General features: G+C 43.6%; 1 protein-coding gene and 1 pseudogene across 1 annotated transcript in view; one reads left to right on the top strand and one right to left on the bottom strand.

The window, feature by feature from the left end:
- Window positions 1-8,371: 8,371 nt before the first annotated feature.
- The window catches only part of Klhdc1 (kelch domain containing 1), a 46,511-nt gene continuing 40,890 nt past the window's right edge, over window positions 8,372-13,992 (bottom strand). The window contains exon 13 of the mRNA XM_032907855.1: window positions 8,372-9,495. Within this exon, the coding sequence (XP_032763746.1) occupies window positions 9,309-9,495 (187 nt within the window). The 3' untranslated portion in view covers window positions 8,372-9,308. The remainder of the gene's footprint in view (window positions 9,496-13,992) is intronic.
- LOC116905563 lies at window positions 9,811-11,315 on the top strand (annotated as a pseudogene).

The raw sequence follows: 13,992 nt of genomic DNA, 5'->3' as shown, positions 1-13,992 counted from the left end.
TTAGTTATAGTGTTTATGGGTTACAGGGCTTGAGAGCAGTAACAGGGAAAATAGGGAAAATAGACTAAATTGTAAAAGGTCTTTAATTCCCATACCGTTTTTCACAGGTTTAGAAAGATTAATACAAACGTTCACATGGAATCACAAAAGACCACAAACATACAAAACAAAATGGAGGCACAAGAGCAATACGAGAGGTTCACAATGCCCAACCTCAAATTATACTGTAGAGCTATAGTGACAGAGACAGACAGAACAATGGGAAAGAAGACTGCAAAGCCACGCCCACTTAATTTTTGACAAAGAAGGCGGCCATGTGCACTGGGTAGAAAATAGTCCTATTCAACAAACAGTGCTGGCAAGGCTGGGTTTCTCCCTACACATTGTCTTTCACCTGTGTGAAAAACAATTCAAAATGGATCAAAGGCCTAACTCAAAACTGGAAACACTGAAACTTGTAGAAAAAAACACAGATAGAGGAGGATATAGAACCCTTTTTATGGAGGACCAACAGCACGGGAACTAGCATCGGCAGACGGGTTTACATGAAAATCAAGTTTCTGCTCAGCAAAGGCAACGGTCAGCACAGCACAGACAGCCCAAAGCATGGGATATCATCTGCACCAGCGACGCCTCAGACAGACTTTACGGAGAACGGCAGAAATCAAATACCAAGGAAATAAAACTGCTAGTCAACAAATAGGCAAGTTAAAAATAAAAAACATACTCGGCCAATAACTATTTTTAAAAGTGTTCCATTGACCTAGCCATCAGGGAGATGCAAATTAAAACTACTTTGAGATGGGGGCCTCAGCCCAGTCAGAATGGCCACTGCCACTCAATCTAACAACAAATGTTGGAGAGGATGCAGAGGGAAAGGAACCTTTGTTCACTGTTGGTGGAGATGCAAATTAAGACAGCCATTGTAGAAGTCAGCTTGGAGATTTCTCAAAAAAAAAAAGTTAAAAATAGAATTACTGTATGACCCACCAATTTCCTTCCTGGGCATATACCCAGAGAACGCTATATCTTACAAGAGAGATGTTTGCGCCCCATATTTATTTATGGTTTAATCATAGCAAAGAATTGGAATCAATCCAGTTGTCTATCGACAGCTGAATGAATAATGAAAATTTGGTATATATAGGAAGTGGAATACACCTTGTTGGATGGTGGTCTCAGGTCATGAGGAACTGAGTCAGGCTGTACTGGGCAATAGCCCTTAGCCAGAGAGAACGGCCCCCGTCTTGACTGTTCCACTCCATCTGCAGAAGCAATGTGCCCCAGTATTAAATAGAGCCCACCCTGCTCCCAGTCAAACCCACCCTGCTCCCAGTCAAACCATCAGAAATTAGCTGTAACTCCCTGCCGTGTGTGTGTGTGTGCATGTGTGTGCATGTGTGTGCCAGTGTATTTGTGTGTATGTGTATACAAATGTGTGTGCATGTGTGTGTATGTGTGTGTGTGTCTGTGTGTTTGTGAGCGTGAGTCTGTTAGTGTGTGTTTCCTTGTGAGTATGTCCGTGAGTGTGTGTGTCCTGGCCTCTCTAAATGTGCTTAGCTTTCATCCTGCAGCAAGCCTGGGGCCCCTCAGTGTTCCAGCGAAGCAGTCTCAGTCTGCTGAGACAGCTCTGTCTATCTCCTACCTTAGTTTTTGTTTTGTTTACTACACTTCTTAGCTCTAAAGATAAGACTTTCTCTCTGTTTTTTTTTTCAGGGAAGAAAAGAACAACACAGACGAGGAAGGCAGAATGCAGACACTGCGCTGGGAAAGAGAACATAAAGCAGTGTTGTGGTTCTAATCCTGTCCTGGACTCTTTGGGTTCGGGTGGTAGGTGAGTGAACACAGTACACTGAATACTGAAAGTGTGAGGTTTAATGCTAAGCTTCACAGCGTCCATTTTGACTGCCAATTCGAACTGTGTAAGTCCACTTGGTCATCCAGACTTTGCGTCTGGTTAATTTTGGTGTGTGATGTATTTAGTTGCAAGACTTTTTTTTTTTTATAATAAAGTTTGCTAAGAAAAAATAAATAAAATTTAAGAGATCTTTAACATGAGTTTTTGTAACCTGACATAATTTTGGAAGACGTGAAGAAATTACGACTAAGTCACGGAAATTTTATCTAAACAGTAATCAAATTTCCAAATGAAGAAATAGTTCTTTTCAACCCCAGCATTCCAGAGACTGTGACAGGAGGACTACCATGAGTTTGAAGCCAGCCTGGACTACAGAGAGATCTTATGAACTATATATTTCAAAAAGAAAAAAAAAAAAGGCTCCCAAGGAGATAGTTTAGTTGGTGAACCACTGATCAAGCGTAAGGACTTGAATTCAGATCCTAGAACCCAGAGGGCCTGAATGCCTGTGCTCCCAGCACTGGGGAGGAAGAGATGGGCCCATCCCTTGAAGCTACTCTCGCCAGCCTTAGCTGAGTTGGTAAACTCCAATGAGACACATTCTCAAAAGACGGAAGGACAGCAACTGAAGCAAATGTGCATGTCATCTTCTGGTGTACACATCCACATACATGCACATATATGTGCACCCACATGCAAACGCATACCACGCACACACACATGCTCACACATGCACAAGTGGGTAAGTCCTTCAGCCCCTGCATAAGAACTAAGAAGATAAGGTATTTCCATTCTTGGTGTTCACGTTTTCTTTCTACTCAAAGTCAATGTTCAAGAACATTTTCAGATTCTGAGAAAGTTGGCTCACATCAGAACCAAACCTATTTATAACAATGTGCTTTTGATCTTGGAGTCAAACTCAAGATCAAATAAGCAGGATGCTCAAGACTCTCAATTCAGTGCTGCTACCAGAACAACTTATCTATGTGATGTTACGTTTGCTGTGTTTGTATGATGTCATACTTGCTCAAGAGCCTGACAGTTATGTCTGTTATGAACAAGGACTTTTCCCCTTCAAAACGGAAGTTGCATTTGTGAACTTGTACAATGAGTCACTAATAAAGCACATTGTTCAGTGTGAGCAAATGGTAGCAAAAGGCAGAACATCAAACATGGCTCGGTGGGGCTGCAGAGATGGTCAGAGGCTGACAGCATTTACTGCTCTTCCAGGGGACCCGAGCTGTTCCCAGCCCACATCAGATGAAGCAGAATCTCCTGTAACACCAGTTCCAGGGGACCCGAGAGCTTCCGGCTCAGTGGGCACCCACACACGTGGTGCACAAAAATAAAACATTCAGTATAATGTCACAATAATACTTCTTGGGGGCAACCATAACAGCCTATATTGTTTGGGGAGTACTTTGAACTTTCCTGATCAAAAGATTTTTCATGGCTGGCACTGGGGGTTTCCCTTAGTTTATAACTCTTGGGGGGACATTATCACCCGAGTGATAACTTCATTACTTCACACAGACACACACACACACACGAATGAACTTGTTATGTATAATTTTAGGCCTATACAAAATAACTTTTTAAATTAAATAGTTTAATAACTTCTACATATACACAAACACATACATTTTATTATATGTATGTTTGGGCCTATGTAAAATAGTATGGTCCTCGCGGTGTTTCAGAACATCCCTGGTGTTCTTTATCCTACCCCCCCCCACTCTCCTTTCCACTTCCCCACTTCTCTCTTCATAGCACCTATGTCCTGCTATTCGACTCTCTGACGCTCCCTCCCCTGCTCTCCATGGCCTTATCACCAGGTTATTCACCCTCACCTGAACGTTTGGAGCCAGGAACCACAGTGAGAAAGAAAATGTGTCATTTGGCTTTGTGGGTCTGGGTTCCTTCATTCAGCGTACTATCTTATAAGGTCCTCCATGCACCTATGAAGTTCATGATTTCTTTTCTCTTTGCAGCTGAATAGCATTCCATAGTGTATATGTGGCCCCTCTTCATTATCCTCCCAGCAGCTGGATACATTTCAGTTGTTCCCGTTTCCTAGGTAATGTGATTAGAGCAGCCATGAGCGTGGCTGAGCCCGTGTCTGTGGGATAGGATGCTAAGTCCCTTCAGGTGCTATTAGCTGGCTTATACAGCGGATTCATTTTTAGCTTCTCAAGAATTCTCTGTGGTTTGCATGGTGGTTGCACCAATTTGCAATCCCACCTACAAGTGGGATTCCCCTTTCTCCTCGTCCTCACCAACTTTTTTTTTTTTTTTTTTTTTTTTCCGGAGCTGGGACCGAACCCAGGGCCTTGCGCTTGCTAGGCAAGCACTCTACCACTGAGCCAAATCCCCAACCCCTCTCACCAACTTTTTATTGTCAATTATTTTCTTGATCTTGGTCATTCTGTCTGGATTAAAAGATCAAATCTCAACGTTGTTTTAATTTGCATTTCTCTAATTGCTACTTTTTGAGATATTTCTTGGCTGTTTTATTTCCTCTTCAGATCTATAGCCCATCTTAATTGGGTTGTTTTCTCTATTCTTTGCTCCTTGACTTTATATATTCTGACTATTAACCCTCTGTCAGATGTGTCAGAGCCAAGCAACTGTCATCTGGGGGAGTTCAGCTGTACCCCACCTTACAAAAGATCATCCCACTTGGGCTGCTTGACTGATGGTTTACACCCCCTGAATGGAATTGAGGAGCTGGGCATGAGATACTCCCACCACCTGACCACTCTGCACATGGCCTGGGGCAGGGGCTGTAGTGTAATGAACTAGAGAAGACTTCGGGAGCTCCATCTGTGGTTACAGAGAGGAACAGAAATCCTCATCCCTCCCCGTAGGCTTTTTAGGTGTGGCCGTTTGGTGGATGAATGTCTCCTCATCTCAGTAACCCCTCGCCTAGACTCCGTAATGAAGTTCTCGAGAGGGAAATTTGTCAGAATCGTGCCTCGGTTTGTGGTTGGGACCTTGGGAAGTGTAGACGTGGACGTTGCTTTGCATCTCCACCAGAGAAGGAATGTTAGTGACAGATACATGGTTGGCATGGTTGTCCCTCTCTCTGGGCTCCCCTTCACTTCTTTGTTTCCTTAGCTGTATGGAAGCTTTTTAGTTTTATGAGGACCTGCTGTGTCACCTGTTTGTTAGCCCTAAATCCACAGGTTCCCGTGTCACCTCGAAGAGTCCTGATCTGCTATACATGACCTTAGATCTAAGATGGCTCCCGGAACACTGGTGAGACAGCAAAAAGGAACTGAGGCCAGGCCGGTGGTTTCTCCCTCTACCCACCCCATCTTCACAGAAGTCCTCACAGGTGATACGCCCTGCCCCCTTCTGAGTTACCTCATTAGGCAGGGCTTTCATTGGGGCACAGTGCTGATGTAGCGAGATATGATTGGCCGAGGATTTAGGGACTTGGGATTGGCTTGAACACTGTTCATAAGCCTATGGGTTGGGCAATAAATTCAGATCTGCACCCTGATGCTGGTCTCCTGAGTCTGATTCCTAGGATTCATCACGTGAGTCTGTCGCCTCTTACCCTCCATCCTCTGTCCTGTTCCCACAAGATGGTACTGCCTGTTTTCTATGCCCTTCAGGACATAGGATTCAAGCTGGATCTCACTCAAAGTCTCCTCCCCAAGGACAAGCTTTCATGGTACCAGAAGGTGCTGGACAAGCCGCTAAGGGAGGGAAGCCGCTAGGAGTCCTGCCCAGCTGTGCTGACTACACCAAAGACAGGGATGGCAAGACCTCCTTAAAGGCACAACGGCGACATTCATATCTTCTTGGTAGCCAACAGCTGCTTAATGGAATTTGAGGCCAAATTAATAGGAGGAAGATCGTGCTCGGTACTGGAAACCTAGCTAACTATTTGTGGTTAGTGAGCTCGTGTATATTAGAAGAGAACACGCCATGACCACATTTCTCAAACAAGCGTAATTCCTAAATACTTACCCTTATACCCAAAGACAAACATAGCTTTCACTCCTTATCAAAAAGCTCATCTGCAGCATACAGAGACCATTACAGAAAGCTACCAGCCCTGATAACCTAAACTTGATCACCAGGACCCATATGGTAGGAGAGAACTAGCTGCAGCACACACACACACACACACACACACACACACACACACACACACACACACGTGCACATGCACTCACACAGCACATGCACAGCACACGCACAGCACACGAACACAATAATGTACTTTAAAAACATATAATACATCGAATGCAGAGCAAGCTAAACATCCTAGCTGTCTTTTATCAAGTATACTCATAAAAACCACAAAACAGAACCATTGCTGTTCTGAATTTTGATTTTGGAAACAAGGTTATTTTTTTAAATATTTATTTTTATTCATATGAATACACTGTAGCTGTCTTCAGACACACCAGAAGATGGCATAGGATTGATTCCATTACAGATGGTTGTGAGCCACCATGTGGTTGCTGGGAAATGAACTCATGACCTCTGGAAGAGCAGTCAGTGCTCTTAACCGCTGAGCCATTTCTCCAGCCCAAGGTTATTTTTCATTAAAAAAAAAAAAAAAAGTCCTATGTTGGCTGGGTGATGGTGTAGCCCTTGAATTTGAGGCCTACTTGATCTATGTACATAGTGAGTTCAAGGACAGTCAGGGTTATGTAGAGACCCTGCCTCCAAAACAAAGAATAAGGGAAAAAGAAGTCCTGTGTTAATACATAGCTGGGTTCGTTGCTACATTTCAATGGGTTAAATGAGAATTTTAGATTAATGCTAACTTTCAATTGGCTTTATTATTTAATTTTGAAAATTGTATTTAGTGTTTGTGTGTGCGTCTCTGGCCTCTTCATGTACCACCTCTATCATCACCTCAATAAATAAATAAGTGTAAAGAAAAAGATTTTCCTCATTTTCTCAGTTGAGTTTTATTGCTGGGAAGAGACACCATGACCATGGTAGCTCGTACAAAGGAAAACATTTATTTAATTGGGGCTCTATTCTAACAGTTCAGAGGTTTAGTCCATTATAGCAAGAAGCATGATGGTACGCAGGCAGACATGATGCTGGAGAGGGAACCGAGAGTCCTGCATCCAGATCGGTGGGCAGAAGGAAGGGAGAGAGACACTGGGCCTGGCTCGAGCATCTGAAACCTCAACGCCCACCCCTAGTGACACGCTTCCTCCAACAAGGCCACACCCACTCCAACAAGGCCACACCTCTTAACAGCGCCACTCCCTATGGGCCTAGGGAAGCCATTTTCATTCAAACCACCACACTCATAAAGATAATACAAAAAAAGTTAATTCACTACAGGTCACTTAAAGAGTCCAAGGTATGGAACAGAGATACCCCAGAAGTTGGGCATGCTCCAACTCCAGGTCTGAGGTCTGTTTCCTCTGCTGTAAGCTAGATCCACAGGGATGATGCTTAGATATCCCCAAAGCCCGAAGATGAGTGTCAGACTTTGAACTGGGGCTCCTGAGGATCGTATCACTGTTAAGAGACTCCAGGAAACAATGCACTTGATAGTCATGAGCCGCTGGGCTAGGGATAGACTAGTATGGTTTACAATGGAAGCCATGAGCCGCTGGGCTGGGGATAGACTAGTATGGTTTACAATGGAAGCCATGAGCCGCTGGGCTGGGGATAGACTAGTATGGTTTACAATGGAAGCCATGAGCCGCTGGGCTGGGGATAGACTAGTATGGTTTACAATGGAAGCCACGCGGTTCCTGGAGGAAGACTTTGCCATTAGACAGCGGTGGTACTTTTGGCATCCATGGGAACCAGGGGAAGCTTTTCGGGGTGCACTACTGTGGTGTGCTTCTGAATGTGTTACTGAGCCCCAGTTACTCCTGTTTATTGTCTGTAATGAGGTGCAAACTGGGGTCCATCTGTGACCCACATCCTCCATGCCATAGTGCTCTGCCTTTTTATGGGCTAATTATGTGTGTGTATATGTGTACGTTTTCTTTTTTTTTTTTTGGAGCTGGGGACTGAACCCAGGGCCTCGTGCTTGCTAGGCAAGCGCTCTACCACTGAGCTAAATCCCCAACCCCATGTGTATGTATTCGTAATTATAAAATGCTGATATTTAAGTTCATATTAATAATTTCCCCCAAGAATTTATGAAATTCATTTTCCAAATCTGTTATATAGACTAAAAATGATAAGAAAAAAATTAAAAATCCACACTGAAAGGTGTAAGTTTTATTCACTTGACATTATTGCATGTGCACTGTATGTTTGGGCACATGTGCCACGGCGAGTATGTGAAGGTCAGAGAGCAACCTTCATGGCATCAGCTCTCTCCTCCCTCCTCACGCTGGTGCCAGGGATGGCACTGGGTCCACTTTCACACCGAGCTTTGTTGCCAACCCCACACTGAAATGAGCTCTGATCCACACTGATAAAGCTGTGAGGCAATAATTCTATTGTGTTCAATAAATAAATTGTAAATACAAACAATTCCAACACATCAATAGAAGCTTTACACATCCGAAATACAGCGTGTATAAAATATATCTCCAGTTTAATGAAGTACAATTCTCACTATAAACTATATACAATACAGAAATATACTCTCCCAGCATTTTAAAGTTTAGAAATAACTTACGTAGTAACAGCGAGGGGGTAATATCATACTATTGAACCCTTTAGTAATTAATTGTAATGGCAGGAAACGACAAACAACATGAAGAAAGGTGTCTCAAATGGCTGGGTGCCATTTTGAGGAATGGAACAGTATGGTCTCCCTTTCTGGATGGCTGGTGCTGGAGCAGCATCAGGTCTGTAGAGCACTATAGCCCAAGCAGGGAGGTCAGAGTCAAAAACACCAGATTACCACGCCACGTCACTTACACATAGTACTTTAGGAACACGTTTCCCAAGGCGAAGTGTATTTTACATGTCTCAAAGCTACTAATAACCCACACCCCAATATTTCAGAGCTGTAGGCAAACCAACCTCCACCACGTGGTCCTAGCAGGGCAAAGCCTGAAGTAGCTGAACGAGCTTGCCTGCTCAACAACGCGGAGGGAAAGGTCTGATGGTGCTATTTAAGGAGCCACTTAGGTGATCTTAAAATACGGAAGCTAACTAGGAATATTTCTATATCTATATCCACAGTTGTGTTACAAGATTTCTGAAGATCTTAGAGCAATGTCTGTTCTTCAAATCTGTATAATCTCTCAAGAAAAGAGTACACACTGAGTTAAGATCTGTTGTTACTGTACTTATTCCCAGAAAGAACACTTATTCTTTTATAAGAAAATCAGTTTACAAACACACAGATAAATCTTTAACTACGTCTTATTTCCATACATCTTGTACCATGGAATCACATTGGCAAACACTTGTATCCTGCAAGGCAGCCTTCACTTCAGCAGAGGTGGACTGCGTGGTCTGATGCAAACACGCTCACACACTGGGCTCAGACGGCTCAGCAGCTACTGACCCTAGGCTGCTTATTTTCTGTCTCTCCCTTTTGGATTCTTTGCTCCTTTCGGTAATTGGCTGCAGTCCAAAATGTTATTTTTTGGAAGACTTGCTGCAGAAGCTTAGGAGGTAATAAAGATATTTGACTTTTTAAAATGATCGCATTTTTCCCAATGCAGTCAAGACATGACCTGTCAATAAAGCACAGAGAATAGTTAGCTTCTGGACCCAAGCTGTGTGAGCTGAGCTGGAGCCTGACATCAGGGATGGCCTAAGGTCAGCCGAGCACTCCAGCTCAGAGCCAATCCTCCGCAGTGAATTTAAGCATGATTTTGTTTGGTGGTTTTGGTTGTTTGTAGTTGGAAAACTTAGTTTTTTATGGCTAAGCCATATCTCAAGCACTAATTTTGTTGTTTTTCAAGTTTGCTGTGTTATTTACATGTGTGTACATCTGTGTGACTGTATGCCATGAGAGAACCAGTACCCCAGAGGCCAGAGTGTTCATCATGTCTCCTGGAGCTGGGGTGAGACCCTGCCATGGATGCTAGCACCAAGCCAGCTCCTAGGGAGAGCAAGTTCTCCAAACAAGCCACCTCCAGCCTTGTTTGCTCACTTGTGAATCAGGGACTCACTCTATAACCCAGGCTGGCCTAAAACTGAAGGTGATTCTCTCAGGCTAGCCCGGCAAACTAAGTATTCTTGTTTTCTTCTCAGTTAATTTTCACAAAAGTCAGTGTAAAATTCTAGATAGCAACATTTGAGCAATGTAACTAGTGTTTGCTACTTTGGGGGTTCCTTCTTCCACCCTTCTCCATCCCTTTTCTTCCACCCTTCCACTCCCTAACACTACACAGGAAGGAAAAAAGAATAGAGGGGAAAGGGGGCAACATTATCTTTTGACTACTTCCTGCTGATTAGGGACATCAAGCTCCTTGGGGCAAATTTGATTTTGACCATCAGGATATCTAATTTCTTCTTGTTTCTTCTTTGCACATGACTACTTAAAAAATCGCAACCAAACAACAACCCACCAACCTATAAGGCATTTCTATACCCTCTGAAAAGTACCCAGAATTCTAAGTGTCACACTATTGCAGAAACTATTTACAGCTGGCAAAAGCATGCCTCTGCTAGAGTATGAGGCAAATCATAGTCAGCTGCTGCGGACAGTCTGAAGCAGCTCACATCCTACACGTGGAATTAAAATGAAATTGTATTCTTCTAATATTTCTGCGTTGTTTGTTTTTTTAAAAAACCAGAACTCCAAAATTGTCACTACAGAGCAAAATTCAAGGAAATAGAAAATGCAAATCATCACACATAATCCTCTTTAATTAAAAGGATTCGGGCTAGCTGCTATCTTGCGTCCCCACGTGTGTGCGCCTTATCTCAGCTGGTCTGCCCGAGACCCCCTGAGCGTGAGCCTTAGTCCCCCGCACGGTCCCACTTCCACTCCGACAAGGTGAAAGAAACGATCACGAACCAGGAAAAAGTCGCCAAACTGCAGGCACAAGTGCGCACTGGTGGGAAAGGAACTGCTCGTAGAGAGAAGAAGGTGGTTCCCAGAACAGCCACGGCAGTTCTCCTTACAGAAGTTAGGGGTAAACAGTATCTCTGGTATTGAAGAGGTGAACGTGTTTACAAACCAAGGAACAGTGATCCATTTAACAACCCTAAAGTTCAGGCGTCTTTGGCAGCAAACACCTTCCCCATTACAGGCCACGCCGAAACAACGCAGCTGACAGAAATGCTTCCCAGCACCCTCAACCAGCTTGGTGCCGGCAGTCTGACCAGTTTGAGGAGACCGGCTGAAGCTCTGCCCGAACAATCTGTGTATGGAAAAGCACCACTTGCTACTGGAGAGGATGATGATGATGAAGTTCCAGATCTGGTGGAGAATTTTGATGAAGCTTCTAAGAACGAGGCAAACTGAATCGAAGCAACTTCTGAAGAAGGTGACACTTGGCAGAAGTTACAATAGGAGCTGCTGTTTTATATCATGACTGCTTTTTAAAAAAAAATGTTGGGTTGGGGATTTAGCTCAGTGGTAGAGCGCTTGCCTAGGAAGCGCAAGGCCCTGGGTTCGGTCCCCAGCTCCGAAAAAAAGTACAAAAAAAAAAAATGTTGTTTATTATGGATCTGATAAAATCTAGATCTCTAATATTTTTAAGCCCAAGCCCCCGGGACACTGAAGCTCTTTTCAGTTTTGCTTAAGCCTAATTCATTCTTTGCAGCAAATTAAGCTGAAGACGCCTGGGAATAAAGTTTGGAAAAGGTTAATAAAATTCTTTGCCTAGTTAAAAAAAAAAAAAAAAGGATTCGGGAGCTGGAGATCTGGCTGACTAGTAGAACACTTGCCAGCATGCATGAAGCCCAAAAGAAAACCAAAAGCTGAGGTGAAACTCAGTCCTCAGAGGAAGAAAGGAGGACACATGAAGGAAGACAAAAGGGCAGATCAGTAGGAAAGTGAGTTACAGGGAACCATAGAACTTGCTTGGTCAATGATTATAAACAAGGGAGAGAGGAGGGACTGACAGAGATACAGTGTACTTGTGTATGAATTCTCAAAAACAGTTAAAACTTAACAATGTAAGAGTAGGTTTCCTTTCCTATATGAGTTCTGATGTTGCCAAGTATGTACAAGATGTTACACCGGAGGACACAAACTGTCACATGTGTCAGTCTTAAACATTATGAAACTTGGGGGCAGTGGTGATGCATGCCTTTAATACCAGCTCTGGAGGCAGAGGCAGGCAGAGCTCTGTGAGTTCAAGGCCAGCCTAGTTTTCAAATCAAGTTCCAGGACAGCAAGAGATATGCAGAGAAACCCTGTCTCAAAAAAACAAAGCTTAAGTCCAAGTGGATCAAGGACCTCCACATCACACCAGACACACTCAAACTAATAGAAGAAAAGGTGGGGAAGAATCTGGAACACATGGGCACTGGGGAAATTTCCTGAACAAAACACCTATGGTTCATGCTCTAAGATCAAGAATGGACAAATGGGATCTCATAAAACTGCAAAGCTTCTGTAAGGCAAAGGACACTGTTGTTAGGACAAAATGGCAACCAACAGATTGGGAAAAGATCTTTACCAATCCTACAACAGATAGAGGGCTTATATCCAAAATATACAAAGAACTCAAAAAGTTAGACCGCAGGGAGACAAATAACCCTATTAAAAAATGGTGTTCAGAGCTAAACAAAGAATTCACAGCTGAGGAATGCTGAATGGCTGAGAAACACCTAAAGAAATGTTCAATATCTTTAGTAATAAGGGAAATGCAAATCAAAACAACCCTGAGATTTCATCTCACACCAGTGAGAATGGCTAAGATCAAAAACTCAAGTGACAGCAGATGCTGGCGAGGATGCGGAGAAAGAGGAACAGTCCTCCATTGTTGATGGGATTGCAGACTGGTACAACCATTCTGGAAATCAGTCTGGAGCTTCCTCAGAAAATTGGACATTGAACTACCTGAGGACCCAGCTATACCTCTCTTGGGCATATACCCAAAAGATGCCCCAACATATAAAAAAGACACGTGCTCCATTATGTTCATAGCAGCCTTATTTATAATAGCCAGAAGCTGGAAAGAACCCAGATGCCCTTCAACAGAGGAATGGATACAGAAAATGTGGTACATCTACACAATGGAATATTACTCAGCTATCAAAAACAATGACTTTATGAAATTCATAGGCAAATGGATGGAACTGGAAAATATCATCCTGAGTGAGGTAACCCAATCACAGAAAAACACACACGGTATGCATTCATTGATAAGTGGCTATTAGCCCAAATGCTCGAATTACCCAAGTGCACAGACCACGTGAAACTCAAGAAGGATGATCAAAATGTGAATGCTTCACTCCTTCTTTAAAAGGGGAACAAGAATACCCTTGGGAGGGAATAGGGAGGCAAAGTTTAGAACAGAGGCAGAAGGAACACCCATTCAGAGCCTGCCCCACATGTGGCCCATACATATACAGCCACCAAACTAGATAAGATGGATGAAGCAAAGAAGTGCAGGCCAACAGGAGCTGGATGTAGATCTCTCCTGAGAGACACAGCCAGAATACAGCAAATACATAGGCGAATGCCAGCAGCAAACCACTGAACTGAGAATGGGACCCCTGTTGAAGGAATCAGAGAAAGGAGTGAAAGAGCTTGAAGGGACTCAAGACCCCATATGAACAACAATGCCAACCAATCAGAGCTTCCAGGACTAAGCCATTACCCAGAGACTATACATGGACTGACCTTGGGCTCCAACTGCATAGGTAGCAATGAATAGCCTAGTAAGAGCACCAGTGGAAGGGGAAGCCCTTGGTCCTGCCAAGACTGAACCCCCAGTGAACGTGATTGTTGCGGGGAGGGCGGTAATGGGGGGAGGATGGGGAGGGGAACACCCATAGGGAAGGGAAGGGGGAGGGGTTAGGGGGATGTTGGCCCGGAAAACGGGAAAGGGAATAACAATCGAAACGTAAATAAGAAATTCCCAATTTAATAAAGATGAAAAAAAAAAAAAAAACCAAACAAAAAAACAAAGCAAAGCAAAAAGCAAAGAATAGAAAAATGGCTGCTCTTCCAGAGGACCTGGCTTCCACATGGTGGAACACAGCATCTGACAGCCTCCATGGGAACCAGGCATGTATGGGGTACACAGCCATACGTGCAGATAAAA

The sequence above is a fragment of the Rattus rattus genome, chromosome 7 (assembly GCF_011064425.1).
Source record: "Rattus rattus isolate New Zealand chromosome 7, Rrattus_CSIRO_v1, whole genome shotgun sequence".
NCBI lineage: Eukaryota > Metazoa > Chordata > Mammalia > Rodentia > Muridae > Rattus > Rattus rattus.
This window is presented reverse-complemented; position numbering and strand designations above follow the sequence as displayed.